This window comes from Sturnira hondurensis, unplaced genomic scaffold (assembly GCF_014824575.4).
Source record: "Sturnira hondurensis isolate 20B ecotype Veracruz unplaced genomic scaffold, ASM1482457v3 Scaffold0006496, whole genome shotgun sequence".
Lineage (NCBI taxonomy): Eukaryota > Metazoa > Chordata > Mammalia > Chiroptera > Phyllostomidae > Sturnira > Sturnira hondurensis.
The window spans coordinates 23,180,431-23,199,890 of NW_028079127.1; the positions used below are offsets into that span (position 1 = coordinate 23,180,431).

Below are 19,460 nucleotides of genomic sequence, written 5' to 3' on the forward strand. Positions count from 1 at the left end.
AAGGCACATCATAATTACATTAGCTAAGATTAAAATGAAGGAGAAAATCCTAGAAGCAGCAAGAGATAAGGGAACAGTCACCTACAAAGGAGTTCCCATCAGACTGTCAGCTGATTTCTCAAAAGAGACCTTCCAGGCAAGAAGGGGCTGGAAAGAAGTATTCCAAGTCATGAAATCCAAAGACCTACAGCCAAGATTGCTTTATCCAGCAAAGTTTTCATTTAGAATGGAAGGACAGATAAAGGCACTTCTCAGATAAGTTCAAGTTCAAAGAGCTCATCATCACCAAGCCCTTATTATATGAAATGTTAAAGGGACTTATCTAAGAAAAAGAAGATGAAAAATATGAACAGTGAAAGGACAGCAAACTCACAGTTATTAACAACCACACCTAAAACAAAAGCAAACCAAGAGGACAGCTAGATCAGGAGTGGAACCATAGAAATGAAGAAGACATGGAGGGTTAGCAACAGGGGAGTGGGAGGAGGAGAAGGGGGAGAAGTTACAGAAAATAGCGTAGACAGTAGGTAGAAAATAGATAGGGGGGAGGGCAAGAATAGTAGGGGAAATATAGAATCTAAAGAACTTGAGACACGTGGTTTTAAACTGAAGGGGGAATGGTGGGGGAGGGAGTGTGCAGGGTGGAGGAGAATGAAGGGGGGAATAGAACAACTGTAATGGTATAATCAATAAAATATATTTAAAAAAGAATGTTACATAAATGTAATCATATGGTAAGGAATCTTCTGATTGTCTAGAGGATATAAACCCTGGTCTTTTACCTGTTGAAAGGCTGGTTATTGAAATCGAGGTTCCTGGGTGGACAACCTTGGTCACATCCCCTAACCGTTATGGACCTTGTCCTTTCTGTTTCTCCTTATGGGTTATTTTCTATTTTATTTTTAATTTTTACTTACAGTTGACATCCAATATTATTTTATATTAGTTTCAAGTGTATAGCATAGTGGTTAAACATTTATGTAATTTACAGAGCGGTTCCCCCCCATAAGTTTAGTACCCATGTGGCACTGTACACAGTTATTACAGTAGCATTAATTATGTTCCTTATGCTGTACTTTACATCCCTATGACTATTTTGTGACTACCAATTTGTACTTCTTAATATGCTCACCTTTTTCACCCAACCCATAATTTCCCTCCCATCTGGAAACTATTAGCTTGTTCTCAGTATCTATGAGTCTGTTTCTGTTTTGCTTGTTCATTCATTTTGTTCTTTAGATTTTACATATAAGTGAAATCATATGATATTTGTCTTTCTCTGTATGACTTATTTCATTCAGCAAAATACCCTCTAGGTTCATGTTGTTGAAATAGTAAGATTTCATTCTCTTTTTTTTTGCTGAGTAATATTTTATTGTATATATGTACCACTTTATCCAATTGTCTACTGATGTGCACTTGGGTTGCTTTCATATCTTGGTTATTGTAAATATGCTTTATATATATTTTTGAATTAGTGTTTTGGATTTCTTCAGATAAATTTCCAGAAGTGGAATTATTGGGTCATAAGACAGTTGTATTTTTAGTTTTTTGAGGAACCTGTACATTGTTTTGCAAAGTGGTTGCACCAATTTGCAATCCCACCAATAATGCACGAGGATTCCCTTTATTCCACAGCCTGGCAACACTTGTTGTTTGTTGATTTATTGATGATAGCCATTCTGACAGGTGTGAGGTTTTAATTCTTGTTGTGGTTTTAATGTGCATTTATCTGATGATTAGTGCCTTCTTTTCATATGTCTATTGGTCATCTGTATATCTCTCTTTAGAGAAATGTCTATTCAGGTCCTCTACCCATTTTTAAAAATTGAACTATTTGGGCATTTTTATGTGTGTGTGTTAAGAAGTATATGTGTTAAGAAGGTCTTTATAAATTTTGGATAATAATCCCTTATCAGATGTATCATTAGTATATATCTTCCCCCAATTGGTAGGTTGTTTGCATTTTGTTGATGGTTTCCTTTGTTGTGCAAAAACTTTTTAGTCTAATGTAGTCCCATTTGTTTACGTCTTCTTTTGTTTATCTTGCACAAGGAGATATGTAAGAAAATATTGCTAAAAGCAATGTGTGAGATTTTACTGCCACTGTTTTCTTCTAGGAGTTTTATGGTTTTGAGTGTTATAGTTAAGTCTTTCATCCACTTTGATTTTAGTCTTGTATATGGTGTATGAAGGTGATCTAGTTTTGTTTTTTTGCATGTATCTAATTTTCTCAATACCATTTAATGAATAACTTGTGTTTATCCTGTTGTATGTTTTTGCTTCCTTTGTCAAATATTGATTGACCATATAGGTGTGGTCTTATTTCTGGGCTCTTTGTTCTTTTTCTATGTGGCTGTTTTCATGCGAATACCATGATCTATGTGGTATTTTCTTTGATCTATGTGGCTGTTTTCATGCGAATACCATGTTGTTTTGATGACTATAGTCTTGTAGTATAGTTTGATATCAGGTAGTGTGGTACTTCCAACTTTATTCTTATATCTCAAGATTGCTGTGGTTATTTGGGATCTTTTGTGTTTCCATATAAATTTTGGGATTACTCGTTCTAGTTCTGAAAACATACCACTGGTATTTTGATAGAGATTGCATCAAATCTATAAATTGCTTTGGATAGATTTTTATAGACATTTTTAGCAATGTTACTCTTCCTATCCATGAGCATGGTGTATGCTTTCTTTTTTTATCATTTTTATTAATGTTCGAATACAGCTGTCACAATTTTCCCACCACCACTTTCCTCCACCCCGCCCACCCCAACCTCCCACCCTCATCCTACCCCTTCGGCTTTGTCATATGTGGCCTTTATTAAGTTCTTTATCCATGTTCCTTGATGACCCTTTCCCTTCTTTTCCCCATTATCTCCCTCCCCCCTCCCTTCTGCTTACTGTCAGTTTGTTCTTAATTTCAATGTCTCTGGCTATATTTTGCTTGCTTGTTTGTTTTCATTTATTTATAACTTTTTCAATTTCTTCTTAATTGTTATAATTCTTGAGTACAGGTCTTTACCTTCCTGGTTAAACTTATTCCTAGGTGTTTTATTTTTTGATACAATTGTAAAGGGGATTATTTTCTTAATTTCTCTTTCTGATAGTTTGTTATTGGTATATAAAAATTTCTTTAAAAATTTTATATGCTGCTTACTGATTTTATATGCTGCTACTTTACTTAATTTATTATCAGTTTTAATAGTTTTTGGTGGAATCTTTAGAGTTCTCTCTATATAGTATCATGTCATTTGCAAATTATGACAATTTTCTTTCTTTTTTTTTAGATTTTATTTATTTATCTTTAGAGGGGAAGGGAAGGAGAGAAATATCAATGTATGGTTGCCTCTCGTGAGTCCCCTGCTGGGAACTGGCCTGCAACCCAGGCATGTGCCCTGACTGGGAATCGAACCGTGATTGTGTGGTTTGTAGGCCCGCGCCCAATTCACTGAGCTATACCAGCCAGGGCACAATTTTATTTCTTCCTTTCCAAATTAGATGCTTTTTATTTCTTTTTCTTGTTTCATTGCTGTGGCTAGGACTTCCAATACTATGTGGAATAAAAGTGGTGAAAGAGGACATCCTTGTCTTGATCCTGTTCTTAAGGGAAGCACTTTTAGCTCTTCACCATTGAGTATGACATTAGTTGTGTGTTTGTCATATGTGGCCTTTATTAAGTTGCAGTATGTTCCTTCTATTTCCACTTTGCTGAGAGTTTTATAGGGTTATTTTGAGAGTTGAATAAGTCAATGTATGTGAAAGGAATTTGTAATATTGTAATTCCATACTTGGTAGAAAGTAAAGTAGGAGTTCAATTTAGTGCTCTATTCAGTTATTCATTCATTTATGCATTCACATTTTTTTAAGTCTCAGGTACAAGTGAAAGAATAGACTCATGTTTTGGAAATTGACTCTAGGAAGAGCTGGGAAGCCAGGACTGTGTACCAGTCTTTCCTCAGCTCTCCTTTTCAGCTCCTTCCTGCAGCCACCATTGGTTTGATATACACCAATACACTTTTGAAACATGAGAAATAAATAAAATTGGAGTGGAATACATTAAGTCCTACAGACTAATAGTGAGGTGCCCAGAAAGCAAATGGCTTGTTGGATTTGGAAGCCTTGGTAAACTTAAGGGCAAGATTTGCAGTGGACAATCTGCAGATTGTTGTTCCGAACTCCCTCCAAAAAATGGCTGCCTGTACCTCACTAAGGGTTGTGAGCAGGTGCTTTGCCTTCCTGAATTTGAATCCCCATTGTGTAGCCCCATTCTCTCACAGTAAGTCCTTATGTGGTAGAATCAACTTAGTTGCAATGATGAGCATTTGTGGTTTTGGATTTGCAGGTTGGAGCCCTCCCTCGACTATGTGATGTGGTACGAGTGCTGAGGGAGGAACAAGACCAGTGCCTGCAGGAACTCTCTAAAGAGAGGACAGGAGACCTAGACATGGTGAAGCCAGACCCAGGTATGTAGCCCACCTTTGTCCAGTCATGACATGGATGGTGTCCAGTCCTACTATGTCAGGGGAAGCTTGTCCTCCAGACCAGGGTGATGATGTAGGGGGCTGGAGTAGCTGTGTTCGTCCAGACAATCAGCTGGAGGGAAGGATCTAGAGTGATTCTGGGGATCAGTCTACACACACCTAAAAAGCCAGAGCATCCCCACTCTTTCTTTCTCTGGGCTTGTGCACATAGCCAGGGTTTTTGTAGCATTTGTTTCTGCATGATAACTTCATCAAGGTAAGAGTTTGGTAAGAATTACTTGTCAAGGCAATGTACCTCTCATCTATTCACTCACCTCCAATGCTAGTTTGATGAGTGAGGTAGTTAGAACAGCAGTGTGGAGTCAGAAAAACCAGGGATCACTGGCTGTGTGACCATCAACAAATTATTTAACCTTCTGAGCCTCAGTTTTCTGGTTTATAAAGTGGTTGTCTACTTTAGAATTATAATAATACATGAGATAACATATGTTAAATACAGGTGGTTTTTAATACTATTAATTTAAACATTAATTATTATTACTAATCAAGACTTAAAATATTAATTTGATACTTAAATGTTAATTTCATTTTCAGCCCTTTAATTTACCATCTTTGTTTTCCCACATCTAAGGGCCAGGAGGGGTTGCATTAAGAAAAAAATCCAGCTCTGGCTGGTGTAGCTCAGTGGTTTGAGTGTGGGCCTGCAAACCAAAAGGTCGCTGGTTCGATTCCCAGTCATGCACATGCCTGGGTTGCAGGCCAGGTGCCCAGTACGGGGCCATACAAGAGGCAACCAACCACACATTGATGTTTCACTCCCTCTCTTTCTCCCTCCCTCTCTGTCTATAAAAATAAATAAAAATATTTTTAAAAGAAAAAATCCATACATGTATTCAAATAAATGCTTGTATGTGTGTGTTCACAGTAACACTAGCTAAAGTAGCCAAGAGGTGGAAACAACCCAAGTGTCTCTTAGTTGATGAATGGATAAACAAAATCCTTTGGGTGTGTGTACATCCAATGGAATATTGTTCCGTTTTTTAAAAATTATTATTATTATTGTATGACAATTGTCCCAATTTTTCCCCTTTGCTCTTCTCCACACAGCCCACCACCCACTCCCACAGTCAATCCACACACCATTGTCCCTGTCCATGGGTCATTCATACATGTTCTTTGACTAGTCCCTTCCCCTGCTTTCCACCTTTATCCCCCTCCCCTCTCCCTCCTGGTTGCTGTCAGTTTGTTCCATGTTTCCATGCTTCTGGTTCTATTTTCTCATTAGTTTATTCTGTTCATTAGATTGCTCTTACAGATGAGATCATATAGTATTTGTCTTTCACCAACTGGCCTATTTCACTTAGCATAGAATTCTTCAGTTTTATCCATGCTGTTGCAAAAGGTAGGAGTTCCTTCTTCCTTTCTTCTGTGTAGTATTCCATTGTGTAAACATACCAGTTTTTATCCATTCATTTACTGATGGACACTTAGGCTGTTTCCAGCTCTTGGCTATTGTAAATAATGCTGCTATGAACATAGGGGTACATCAATCTTTTGAACTGGAGATTTGGGATTCTTAGGTTATAAACCCAGCAGTGGAATTGCTGGGTCAAAAGGCAGTTCCATTTTTAGTTTTCTGAGGTAATTCCATGCTGTTTTCTTGCAGTCATTTAGTGTAACAAGAGCACATAACATAAAATTTACAATCTTATTTGTTTCTAAGTATACAGTGCAGTAGTGCTAAGTGCATTCACTTTGTTACACAATCAACCTTCAAAACTCTTTTTATCTTGCATAGTTAGAACCCTACACCCATTCAGCAACAACTCCGTTTTCCCCTTCTCTCATCCCCTAGAAACCATCATTGTACTTTCTGTTTCTGCGAATTGGACTGTTCCATGTACTTCATATAACTAGAATCATATAGTCTTTGTCTTTTTGTGATTGGCTTATTTCATTTATCAAAATGTTCTTAAAGTTCATTAATATTATAGCATGTAGATGAATTTCCTTCCTTTTTAAAAATATATTTTATTGATTATGCTTTTACAGTTGTCCCATTTTTCCCCTTCATTCCCATCCACCCTGTACCCCGCAGCCACCATCATTCCTTCACCATATCATGTCCATGGGTCATACATATAAGTTGTTGGGCTTCTACATTTCATATACTGTTTTTAAACTCTCCCTGTCTATTTTATGCCTACTATTTAGGCTTCTTATTCCCTGTACCTTTTCCCGCATTCTCCCTGCTCACCTTCCCTGCCGATAACCCTACTTGTAATCTCTATTTCTGTGAAGCTTAGTTCATTTTTTTTTTCTTTTTTTTAGGTTTGGTTGTTGATAGTTGTGAGTTTGTTCTCATTTTACTGTTCATATTTTTGATCTTCTTTTTCTTAGATAAATCTCTTTAACATTTAATATAATAATGTCTTGGTCATGATGAACTCCTTAAACTTTACTTTATCTGGAAAGCACTTTATCTGCCCTTCCATTCTAAATGATAACTTTGCTGGGTAGAGTAATCTTGGATGTAGGTCCTTGCCTTTCATGACTTTGAATAGTCCCTTCTTGCCTGCGAGGTATCTTTTGAGAAATGAGCTGATAGTCTGTGGGCACTCCTTTGTAGGTAACTGTCTCTTCTCTTGATGCTTTTAAGATTCCCTTCTTTAATCTTGGCTAATGTAATTATGATGTGCCTTGGTGTGTGCTTCCTTGGGTTCAACTTCTTTGGGACTCTCTGAGCTTCCTGGACTTCCTGGAAGTCTATTTCCTTTGTCAGATTAGGAAAGTTCTCTTTTGTTATGTTTTCAAATAAGTTTTCAATTTCTTGGTCTTCCTCTTCTCCTTCTGGCACCCCTATGATTTGGATGTTGGAACATTTATAGTTGTCCCAGAGGTTGCTAATCCTCTCCTCATTTTTTAAAATTCTTGTTTCTTCATTCTGTTCTGGTTGAATGTTTATTTCTTCCTTCTGCTCCAAACTGTTGATTTGAATCCCAGTTTCCTCCCCTTCACTGTTGATTCCCTGTACCTTTTCCTTTATTTCGCTTTTCATAGCCTTCACTTTTTCCTCTATTTTACAGCTGTACTTACATTTCTGTGAGTATCCTGATTATCAGTATTTTGAACTGTACATCTGATAAGTTGGCTATTTCTTCATCACTTCGCTGCATGTGTTCTGGAACTTTGTCTGTTCTTTCATTTGGGCCATTTTTTTTTTGGTCTCAGTGCACCTGTTATGTAGTAAGAGACAGAGCCTTAGGTATTCTCCAGGAGGGGGCAATCCACGTTGCTGCATTGTGGTGCTATATGTGGGAGAGGGTCCAAGAGGAAACAATGCCACTTGCTCAGCTCTTGGTTAGCTTTCAGTCACTTCCTCCTCTACCCATAAGCAAATTGGGCCCCTCTGGTGCTAATACCTAGGTGGATGGGTTTGTGTATGTTCTAGGACCTTGTGGGTCTCTCCAGTAAACTCTCCCGTGAGGCTGGGAGTTTATTCTGCTTTCTCAACCCCCACAGGTTTTTTCAGTTAGAGGTTTTGAGGCTTTGTTTTTCCCCATTGAAACCCTGGGTTGTGTGGTCTGTCTTGATCCCCAGTTGTTCCTCCTGGTTTATCTGCATGCAAATATGGAACTACCAGCTGCTATCTCCCCCTCACTCATCCTCCAGCTACTGCCTTACTGGGATTCCTCTCTGCCCCAGCTGCCCATCTCTGCCCCTCCTACTAGTTTGGATGAATATTTCTTCTTTAACTCTTTGGTTGTCAGACTTCCATAGTTTGATTTTCTGGAAGTTCTGGTTGTTTTTTGTTTTTAAATTTGTTGATGTCTTTCTTTTGGTTGTGTGCAGAGGCAAAGTCTATCTACCTATGCCTCCACCTTGGCCAGAAGTCCAGAATTTCCTTCCCTTTTAAGGCTGAATAATACTCCATATTTTGTTTGTCCATTCATTCCTGGAAGGACACTTAAGTTGCTTCTTCCTTATAACTATTGTGAATAATGCTGCTATGAACATGGGTGTGGAAATGCCTCTTGTAAGTCCCTGATTTCAATTTTTGGCAGTATTTACCAAGAAGTAGAATTGCTGGAATCATTTCATAATTCTATTTTGAATTTTTTGAGGAACCACCATACTGTTTTCCATAGTGGCTACACCATTTTACATTCTCACCAACAGTGCACAAATGTTCTTATTTCTTCAGATCTTTACCAGTACCTGTTATTTTGCCTCTCTCTCTTTTTTGATAGTGGTTGTCCAAATGGGTGCAATGTGGTGGTGTCTCATTGAGGCTTTGTTGTGAATTTCTTTAATTGATGTTGAGCATTTTTTATGTGCTAGTGGTCATTTGCATGACTTCTTTGAACAAATGTGTATTCAAGCTCTTTGCCCATTTTAAAATAAGGTTGTTTAGGTTTTTGTTGAGTTTTGAGAGTTCTTTATATATTCCAGATATAAACCCCTTATCGGGTACATGATTTACAAATAATTTCTCATATTCTGTAGATTGCCTTTTCACTATATTGAGTGTGTTTTTGATGCACAGAAGTTTCTAAGTTTGATATAGTCCAATGTATTTGTTTCTACCTTCATTGTTCTTTTCATGGTGTCATATCCAAGAAATCATTGTCATATCCAAGCTCATTATGATTTCCCTCTATGTTTTCTTCTAATAATTTTGTGGTTTTAGCTCTTACATTTAGGTTCTTTGTCCATTTTTTAAATGTTTTTTTACTCCTCACCAGAGGATATGTTTGTTGATTCTAGAGAAAGAGGAAGGTGGGGAGGGAGGGGGAGAGAGAGAGAGAGAGAGAGAGAGAGAGAGAAAGAAACACCAATGTGAGAGAGAAACATCAATTGGTTGCCTTCTATACACACCCTGACTAGGGATTGAATCCACAACCTAGGTATGTGCCCTGACCTGGAATCCAACCTGCAACATTTTGATGTATGGGACAATGTTCTAACAAACTGAGACCTGGCTAGGGCCTTGATGTGTTTTGTGTTAATTTTTGTATGTGGTGTAAGGTAAGGGTTCAACTTCATTCTTTTGCGTGTGGATATCTAGTTTTCCTAGCAATATTGGTTGAAAGCCTATACTTTCCCATTGAATTGCCTAGGCAAACCTGTCAAAATTCATTTGGCCGTGTATATGAGTGTTTATTTCTGGGCTCTGTATTCTGTTCCATTGGTCTACATGTCTGCCTTTGTGCCAGTACTGCACTATTTTGATTACTGTAGCTTTGCAGTAAGTTTTGAAATCAGTAAGTCAGTAGGAAATCAGTAAGATCCCAATTTTGCTATTTTTCCCCAAGATTGTTTTGGCTATTCCAGGTCGCTTGAAATTCCATTAAAATTGTAGGATGGGGAATAGTTTTATATTTCTGCAGATAATGTTAAATAAATACTAAATAAATGCATATTAAGTAAAATATTTTCATCATTGGGATTTTGATAGATTACTATATCTGTTTATTGCTTTGGGTAGTATTGACATCTCTACCAGTATTAAGCCATCAAATCCATAAGCACAGGGTATCTTTCCATTTATCGCATCTTTAATTTCCTTCAGTAACATTTTGTAGTTTTCACATTGGTTAGTTTATGATGAATTTCCTTGGGGGTGAGATGGGAAAGGGTGGGTTTCAGTAGGATTCACAAGTGTTCAACCTCAACAACAGGAGGAAGGGGTGAAGGGAGACCAGGTTAGGTATGTGGAGTTGAGACTTCAGGGCAGGTCAGGGTGAGGGGCTCTTCTGTCCAGGAGGCAATGAGACTGTGGTTGCATCAGGTGAGGGTGTTTGGATGTTGCAGTGGGCTTTAGCCAATTCACCCGTCTGCTGACTGAGGGAAAGCGAAAGGAGACTTCCTCCCATAGCTCGATCCTTTCCTTCCTCTCTTCTCCTGGAAGCTGTTTGTGAGCAGCCAGACCACGGTCTTATGGTGCTCACTGGGGACACCACTGAGCCAAAGCCTCCTGATTTCCCAGGCCCTCCTGGTACCCTAGCAATTCCCTGGAACAGCAGACAGCGAGGCACGAACAAAGCCAGCCTTGGGTGCAGCAGAGCTGACAGCTGCCCTCTATGTGCATGTCCTCAGGATAAATGCCTAAAATTCCAATGACAGTGCATGGGGCTTTCATTCAGTCCTGAGAGATAAGGCCTAGAATTCCAAGCATTTGGGAGAGATGATGGTGAACTTAGTTCAAACTGAGAAGTAAGGGACATTTATGTTAAAAATTATCATCTGAAGTATGTAAAATGTCCTTTTGCTCTCCAGTGTTTCCAGCATGAAGTCCAGCTCCTTGCCCACCAGACAAGGTCAGGCCTCCAAACCAAGCATTTCCAGTTGGTGCAACCAAATTGCTTATGATTTCCCAACTATGTCAATTTCTCTCATGCCTCTGGGCCTTTGCACATGCTGATCCCTCTGCTATACCGTTCTCCCTTCTTCACTCTGCCAAGCACTCTCGCTTTCAATCTCCAGCAGGAATGATTTCCTGAATGCCTGTAGCTCCATTGGTCTAACTGGCCACCCCGACTCCTACAGGACCCTCAGTTTCTCTCCTCTTGACACCTCTGCACTGCATTATAGAGATGTCCTTGCTGGCATGTCCCTGCCTCCACCTGAACAGGAACTGTCACTCTCCTCTTCTTCCCCAGTGCATGGCACAGGGCCTGCAAGACTGAGTACTCTGTGTGTGTTTGTTGACTGACTTACTGAGTGAATGAGTCAGAGCAGATTCTTGACTGGGAGTAGGGAAAGAGGAGAAAACAAAAGAGAACTGGCCCCAGGGAGAGATTGGGAGATGAAGCAGAGCCTTTGGGGGTACAAGGCTCCCATGGAGATACGGTTGGCCCCCAGCTTGCCTGACTTGTCAAAATGTAGCTGAAGTGAACAGTGCAGCCCAGGTCACCCATGGAGGGATGCTCACCAGAGCCTGACCTGGGGCAGAAAGGCAAACCCCTCATTTTCCTAAGTCCTCCTGGAAAGGCTCTGCCTACCCCACTCAGGCCCCAGGTGACCCCATTGGCTGAGGCCTTCTGCCTGACCTTCTGGGTTCCCTGATGTTCCTGTTGGGCTCCATGAGTACAAGGGGAGGTTTGCTTCTGCAAGCCCAGGAGAAGGTGGTGTGGGCCGTTAGGCCATGGACAGTCTGAATCTGGTGAAATGAGCTTAGGGGCCAAAATCTCAGCCCTGCTATTTCCTCTCTGCTGTCTTGGGTGAGAGACTTCACCCCTCTGCTCCTCAACTCGTCAGTTTTAACACTTGATCTTAGCCAAAAGGCTGAGAAGCAATCAACTTGCCAGTTTTAAAATGAGGATAATAATCTTATGAACTCATGAGGCTGTTGAGAATATGTGAAGGCAGGGCATCTCTGATGGCCTCTCTGCCCCAGCTCCTTGGTGCAAACCAGTTGACCTCTGCCATGGACGGGTGGGGCCCATTTGGGCCCCTGGGAGGCTTCTCTCCTGTGAACCACTTGCCTAGTTACCCTATGGATGCCTCACATTGACAGTCCTCGAGGAAATTGTAAGCACACTGGTGCCCAGGTGGACTGAATTGGAACAGGTCTGGTGATTTATTTTCCCTGAGGCTCCCACATGGTCCTAATTGTGCATCCAGGGCTGGGAAAGTTCCTGGAACTCCTGTACTGGTTCTGGCTCTAACTTCGTGGGGAGATGTGGGTAAGGCCCTGACCACAACCCTCTCTTCGGGACTTCACTCTCCCCATGTGAGGAAAGGGCTATGCTGGATTTCCAATATTTGAGACTGTTTGGCAAGGCTGGGGCAGTGGGTGAGAGGGTGGCCAGGCTGGCCCCATCCTGCACACATGGCTCAGGCCACTTGGATCTGCTTTGCATGTTTGCCTTCTGCAGTTTTCATTTAGGAAAGGGGTCTGTGGCTTTGAAACTCTGTTTTGAAAGCCCCTGAGGCAGAGGACATCTGAGAATGGCCTGCTGGGAAACCCTTCAGGCTTGCTCTGCTGAGAGGTCAGTAAGCAGAGCCAAAGGTCCAGCGTGGCATTTAGAACGGATGTGGTAGATGAGGAGAAAATCCCCTCAAAGCCTGAAAAGACGGGAGAAATGACAAAGCGGCAGAACCATTGGAGGTGGGCAAGCCCATTGTGTCCCCAGCAGAATCAAGCTGCCAGCAGGGCTGAGGCCAAGGCCACCTGGATGTGGGTGGGCTCTGTAACCCAGGCCCTGCTGGCCTCTGCAGCTCCTGAAGTCCTAGGCTACCAGTGCCCACCCATGTCCACAGCCCACAGGACCTCCGTTCCCAACAAGGATCCTGACACCCAAGGCAGGGAAGGGGTGGTGGGACTTTCTGTTGAGGGCACAGGGTTAATGGTTAAACTGCCTGGCCCTCCCTGGGGAGGAAGTTAATGTTTGAGCACGGGACGAGTCACAGGAAATGCTACTCATGGAACTGTCACCAAGCCCAGCACACTTATCACAAATAAAAAATTAACTCTTCAAAAAAAAAATTAACTCTTCAGCCATTCTGGGTTACATGGCCAAGGCCTTCCCAGCATTCTGTGGTAATGTTCCAGGGTCACCCTCATAGCTTCGTGGCCTGCTCTACCAGGCTATTTATTGCTGTTTACAGAAGCTGATACCCCCTCAGAGCTGCCTGGTGGAAGGTCTTTGGCTCTCCCTAGGGTGGAATGTTCCAGAGAGATGGTGTGGTGGCAGGGAAAGTGTGGGCTTGGCAGTCAGACAGACCTGGGCCTGTGGGCTGTTGTTGTGTAGAGGCTGTGTGACCTTGAGCAAGACACTGTTCCTCTCTGGGCGTTAGTGTCCCTCACCTTTTTTTCTTGTCTCTGCCAGCTGGCTGCCCACTCCCAAAGAACATGGGTGGGAAGGAATGGCTGGCTGGTTTCTGTGGGGTCAGTTTTTTCCATTGAGGTAAAATTCACATAAATTTAGAGTGAGCAGGTTAATGGCACTTAGTTAATTGTCAATTATGTTAAACACAGTATGTCTCATATTTAATTTTTACATGTGATTACCCCGTATTTAATTTTTTAATTTTATGAATGTGATTCAGACAATCTTTATTTGTGGCCAAATGTCATTTTCTACACTGTTTCTAAAAAAATGATTATTATTTAAATGTTGATGTCAATTGTATATGTGCAAGTATTACTATGTCTTATGTTTTTCTATTAACTGAGAGGATCTGTTAGAACATCACATTCTGGAGGATTAACGTACTTGTATAATTGTGTCAATATTCTGTATATGTTCTGGTGTGACAGTGCTGAATACATATACCTTTTGACAAAAAAAAACTTAGAGTGAACATTCACAGCCACATAATCACCATATACCCACCACATTATCCAGCTCCAAAACATTTCATCACCCCAAATAAAACCCCTTACCCATGAAGTAATCACCCTTATCCTCCCCTCCCTCCTGGCCCTGGCAACCACTAAAGTACTTTCTGTCTCTATGGATTTGCTGACTCCAGACATTTCATAAAAAGGGAATTATACCATATGTGACCTTTTGTGTCTGCCTTCTTCCACTGAGCATAATGTGTTCAAGGTTGGTCTGTGTCGTTGCATGCATCAGTGTTTCATTCGTGCTGGCTTTTAATGCATTTTTCTCTGACAGGTTTTCCCAGGTCCTTTTTTCTGATTCTTCTTCTGGCTGCTGACGGCTTTTGGCAGCCAAACACCTCCCCCCCGCCACTACCCCCCCCCAACCTCAGGACATCCTTTGCCCTTCATGTCTCCCCACCCTTTCCTGGGCACAAGTAATCTTGGCTCGTTTTTTCAGAAACAAGTAACTTGTATCTGTACGACATGTTAGACATCTTGTTTACTTCCTAAAATGACTTGTACAGTAGGTACCATTATCCCTATTTCACAGGTGAGGAAATTGAGGCTCTGAGAGGCCCCAGATCACCCAGAGCTCAGTGTTTTGACTCTAAACCCTGATGGACTCATGCTCTCAAGAACAGATTTGTTTTAGAAGAAAAAGAGAGAGAGAGAGAGAGAGACTGCCAATGCCAACTTTTAATTAGTGTGAGAGGTAGCATGAAACTAAAAGCTTCGATCAGGTGAGGAAGAGTTCTTGGGGTGGATGAGGAGGATTCTGTGGAATAAGGAACAGTGTGTATAGTTCCTGAAAAGGTAGGGCTCAGCATACAGTGTTCAGAAGCTCACCTCAAGCTGACCTCCTAGAGGGATATTTGTCAAGCTGCTCCAAAAAGTGACCTCACTCAGCCTCAGGTTTGAATGGTCCTTTATCTCATGTAGTACAGCCTCCATTTAATATCTCAAGCATTTCCCAGCTTCCTAATTCCGTGACACTTTCTGCTTGAATACTTTCAGTAGTGGGGAACTCACTACTTCCAGGGCACTTTATCCCATGTAATGTCTTGTGCTTCATGGTTTAAAGAGAAACACCCCCACCCCAGGCTCTTTAGCTTTTCCTCCTTTGCCGTGCTTTTGAATGCCTTTGCCACCCTGGAACTTCAGTTTCTCCAACCCCATCCCAACCACTTCTGTGTGAGGTCCAGCCATCACAAGGAGGGCAACACTTTCCCTGAGCTAAATACTATAGGTGAGGTCATTAGCAAAGCTGAGGAAACCTCACCAGGTTGCCTTGTGGATGGCCTAGGGATGGGGCTGTGGGGGTCTGAGAAGCGCGAGGGGAGACATGATGAAGCTAGGAATCAGGGGCTGTGCAGGAGGTCCTCCTGAGCTCCTGTGGGGTCTTGGGGAGGAGAAAAGGTGAGTGGAGGTGAGCAGGGTCGCAAAGGTGCCAGGGAGATGGAAATGGCAGCTTTAAGCAGCAGGAAAGAGTCAACATTGACCAAAGCAGAAGCTAGAGGAGGATTCAAGGGGGCAGCACAGGAGGAACTTGGACTCTGGAGAGATCTCCATTCTCAGAGACAGTGAGCACCAGGTGGGGTGGAGGGTGTGTGGAGGGGCTTTGGAGAGGACCTACTGCCCAATCCAACATGGTCCCAGGGCGAGCCTGGCTTGAGCCTGGCCCCATGTCACTGCAGCCTGACATGTTGCTCCTGAAATAGTCCCAGGTTATCATCAGGCCATCTGAGCGTGTCTATAAATAAACCAAGGACTGCAAGATGGATGCTCCTCTGTGGGTGAATGCAGGGCAGACTTGCAGTGCACAGAGGACTGGCAGGCTGTGCGCCAGACACCAGGTTGGTGGGAGATCTGGAGATGGCCCAGGCACTGTCCTGTCCTCTCAGTCACCTTTTCCAGCCCTCTCAGTCACCTATCCCAGCACTGCCCCCCCCCCCGCCAGACTGGCCTTGGGGCCACCTCTTCATCTCGGGGCCCATGGTAAGGTAGAGGGAGCTGATGTTACTAAGTGACTGCTGAGGACATGGCTTAGTGCCAGGGGGTTCACAAGTGTGAATGAAACCAATCGTTGTCCATTAACTCCAGTGGGCAAAAATAGAACTTTCTCCATTTTCTATAAATTTAATTCTGACCCCGTTCTCTTGGAATGGCAGAAACCTAGACCTTGGTATTTTCTGAATTTTCTGGAGATTCACAGGGCACCATTGTGTCTGAGGAAGCCCATCCAATCTTAACCTTCACTCCAGGGAGCTGTGGCTCACACACCCTATTTCAGGCCACGTGGCCCCTTCTGTTCTTCACTGGAGGCGTGGGCTCTGCTAGGCTGTCCGTGTCCTGCTCATCTGCTGAACTCATGGCCCTCTCACCTCTGGACTATGGCACCATCCAGGTGAGCACACAGCAGGGCAGTCTGTCTCTTTCTGGAACCTTCTATGTCCTGCTCCCTGTCTCCCTAGTCTGAGAAAAGTCTGGCTCCTTTCTATTTCCTCTCCAGCATTTTTTTAATAATATATTTTATTGATTATGCTATTTCAGTTGTCCCATTTCCCTCCCTTCACTCCCCTCCACACTGCACACCCCTCCCCCACTTTAGTTCATGTCCATGTGTCATAAGTATTTTGGCTTCTACATTTCCCACACTATTCTTACCCACCCCCTGTCTATTTTCTACCTACCATCTATGCTACTTATTCTCTGTACCTTTCACCCTCTCTCCTCCTCCCACTCCCCTGTTGTTAACCCTCCATATGATTTCTATTTCTGTGGTTCTGTTCCTGTTCTAGTTGTTTGCTTAGTTTGTTTTTGTTTTAGGTGTGGTTGTTCATAATTGTGAGTTTGCTGTCACTTTATACTGTACATGTTTCTTTTTTTAAGATAAATCCCTTTAACATTTCATATAAGGGCTTGGTGATAATGAACTCCTTGAACTTGACCTTATCTGGGAAGCACTTTATCTGTCCTTCCATTCTAAATGAAAGCTTTGCTGAATAGAGCAATCTTGCATGTAGGTCCTTGCCTTTCATGACTTGGGATACTTCTTTCCAGCCCCTTCTTGCCTGTAAGGTCTCTTTTGAGAAATTTGCTGGCAGTCTTGTGGGTACGCCTTTGTAGGCAACTGTCTTCTTTTTTCTCAATGCTTTTAAGATTCTCTCCTTATCTTTAATCTTGGGTAATGTAATTATGATGTGCCTTGGTGTGTTCCTCTTTGGGTCCACCTTCTTTGGGATTCTCTGAGTTTCCTGGACTTCCTGAAAGTCTATTTCCTTTGCCAGATTGGGGAAGTTCTTCTTTTTTTATTTGTTCAAATAAGTTTTCCACTTGTTGCTCTTCCTCTTCTCCTTCTGGCACCCCTATAATTTGGATGTTGGAACATTTAAAGATGTCCCAGGGGTTCCTAAGCCTCTCCTCAGTTTTTTTAATTCTTTTTTCTTCATTCTTTTGTGACTGGATGTTTCTTTCTTCCTTCTGGTCAAAGCTCCAGAAAAAACGCACAACCAAGCTACAAAGAGACAGCCAACCTATCAGATGCACAGTTCAAAATACTGGTAATCAGGGTGCTCACAGAATTGGTTGAATTTGGTCACAAATTAGATGAAAAAATGAAGGCTACACTAAGTAAAATAAAGGAAAATCTACAGGAAAATGAACCAATAGTGATGGGAAGGAAACTGGTCCTCCCAAGCATTTGATCACACCAGAATTTCTCTTTATTCTCCACCAGCAGCCTTTGGAATTGCAAGCCAGGAAGATTGTAGGTATTCCTGCCACCCTCTGAGACTGTGAACCAGTAATCTGAAGAGGAAAGACAGACAAAGAGAAAAAAAACAGAGGTTAATAGATTGAAAAAATTGGCATTGCACACACAAATGATTTGATTCTCACTAAAATCCTGGGGGTATTACTATGTCCATTTTATAGATGAGGAAACTAGGGTGCATAGAGATAAGATGCAGGGCCAAGGTAGACTGAGGCCCAAAGCTCACCCTACCTCCACCACACCACCTGCCTCAAGCCAGTGTCCCATGACATCCCATTGGGCCACCGGCACTGGGTAGCACCTCTGCTCCCCCAGATGGCATCTGTGGTCTGATGTTGTCTCTTCTGGCTTTCCCACTTAAACTTCCCCAGCCTTATCCCATGCCCTCCATCCAGGCAGTCAGTGATGACAGTGACCATCGGACATGGCGGAGGGTTTGCACGCATGTCCCTCACCTGCCCTGTGCTCTGCCCACCCACGCAGCCGCTAACTTATCTTTATTTTAGCCCTGCCTTTCCAGTGTAAGTGAGCCCTTCCTAGTGGCTCAGGAACAGTGGCCCTGTTTACAGAGCTCTCCCATCCCTTATCTCATGGAATTGTCCTCATCCCCAACTCAGGCAAGCCACTTTGCCACTGTGGACCTAAAACTACCAGGGCCCCACGGTGACCTGAATCCTTTGATTTGTGCTTCCCCTGCAAGAGCTCCCAGGGTAGGCTAGGATAGGACACCCTCCCTCCCTCCCCCAACTCAGAGCAGGAGTCTGGTGGGCAGTGGGCTCTGAGGTCCTCCACTCACACACTAGAGCACAGGTGGTCGCTGAAAGCAACCAGAGGCCACACAGACTGTCCTGCTCCCTCGCCATAGTCCTCCCAGCCCAGTTGCAGCCACACACCACCTGTACTGAGATTTCCTTAATAATTTTTTCTTTTAAAACAATTGATTTTTTCATCATACTGTACAAAGAGGGGGGCCCCCAAAACCCAGAATTTATTTATAAAAATTGTATATTTATTCTTACATGTTTAAACTTTAATTGCCTTGAAAGTACTCCCTATTTGATGTAGTTCACCTATTGAGACTTTTTTCCACTGCTCAAAACAGTTTTCAGACATGTTGATTTTGATGCCTTTTAGTGCTTCTGCCATTTCGTTTCACCTCTTCCACACTGGCAAATCCTCTCCCTTTGAGGACTTTTTTCATATGGGGAAACAGAAAAAAGTTGCTTGGGGCAAGACTGGGTGAATAGGGAGGGTGGGGAAAGAGGGGTCATGCCATTTTGGGTCAAAAACTGACGAACCTCAGCATGGTATGGGTAGGTGTGCTCATAGCTCACTCATCGTAAAATAGGCAAACATGTTGAAAGAGTCTTCAAAAAAATTCACTGAAGCCTAACTCAGCCTCTCACAGCAACACCAGCTGGTACACTGATACAGCTGTGGGTTCCTAGAACACTCACTTAGCAGGGGAAGCATGTACTATAAGGGGCCTGCCCTTCAGAACATAATTCCATTGGGGGGGTGGTCCTCCCTCATACATTAGATCTTAGACTAATTTGTCTATATAACTGCAACTTTATGCCCTTTAACTAACCTCTTCCCATTTTTTCCACCATTCTACTTTCTGCTTCTGTGAGTGTGGCTTCTTTTGGATTCCACAGATGAGTGAGATCACATAGTATTTGTCTTTCTGTAACTGGCCTATTTCATTTAGCATACTTGCGATGTCCTCCAGATTCATCCATGTTATCACAAATGGCCAGATTTCCTTTTTTTTTTACAGCTGAGTAATATTTTATTATAATTGTCTTTATCCATTCATTTTTCGATGGGCATTTAGGTTGTTTTCATATCTTGGACATTATGCA

At 42.3% G+C, this 19,460-nt stretch overlaps 1 protein-coding gene across 3 annotated transcripts in view; it reads left to right on the forward strand.

Annotated features, from left to right (window-relative positions):
* The window catches only part of SCTR (secretin receptor), an 84,542-nt gene that overhangs the window by 14,571 nt on the left and 50,511 nt on the right, over positions 1-19,460 (forward strand). For all 3 annotated transcript variants that reach the window (XM_037049887.1, XM_037049888.1, XM_037049889.1), the window contains exon 2: positions 4,351-4,471. In XM_037049887.1, the coding sequence (XP_036905782.1) occupies positions 4,351-4,471 (121 nt within the window). The remainder of the gene's footprint in view (positions 1-4,350; positions 4,472-19,460) is intronic.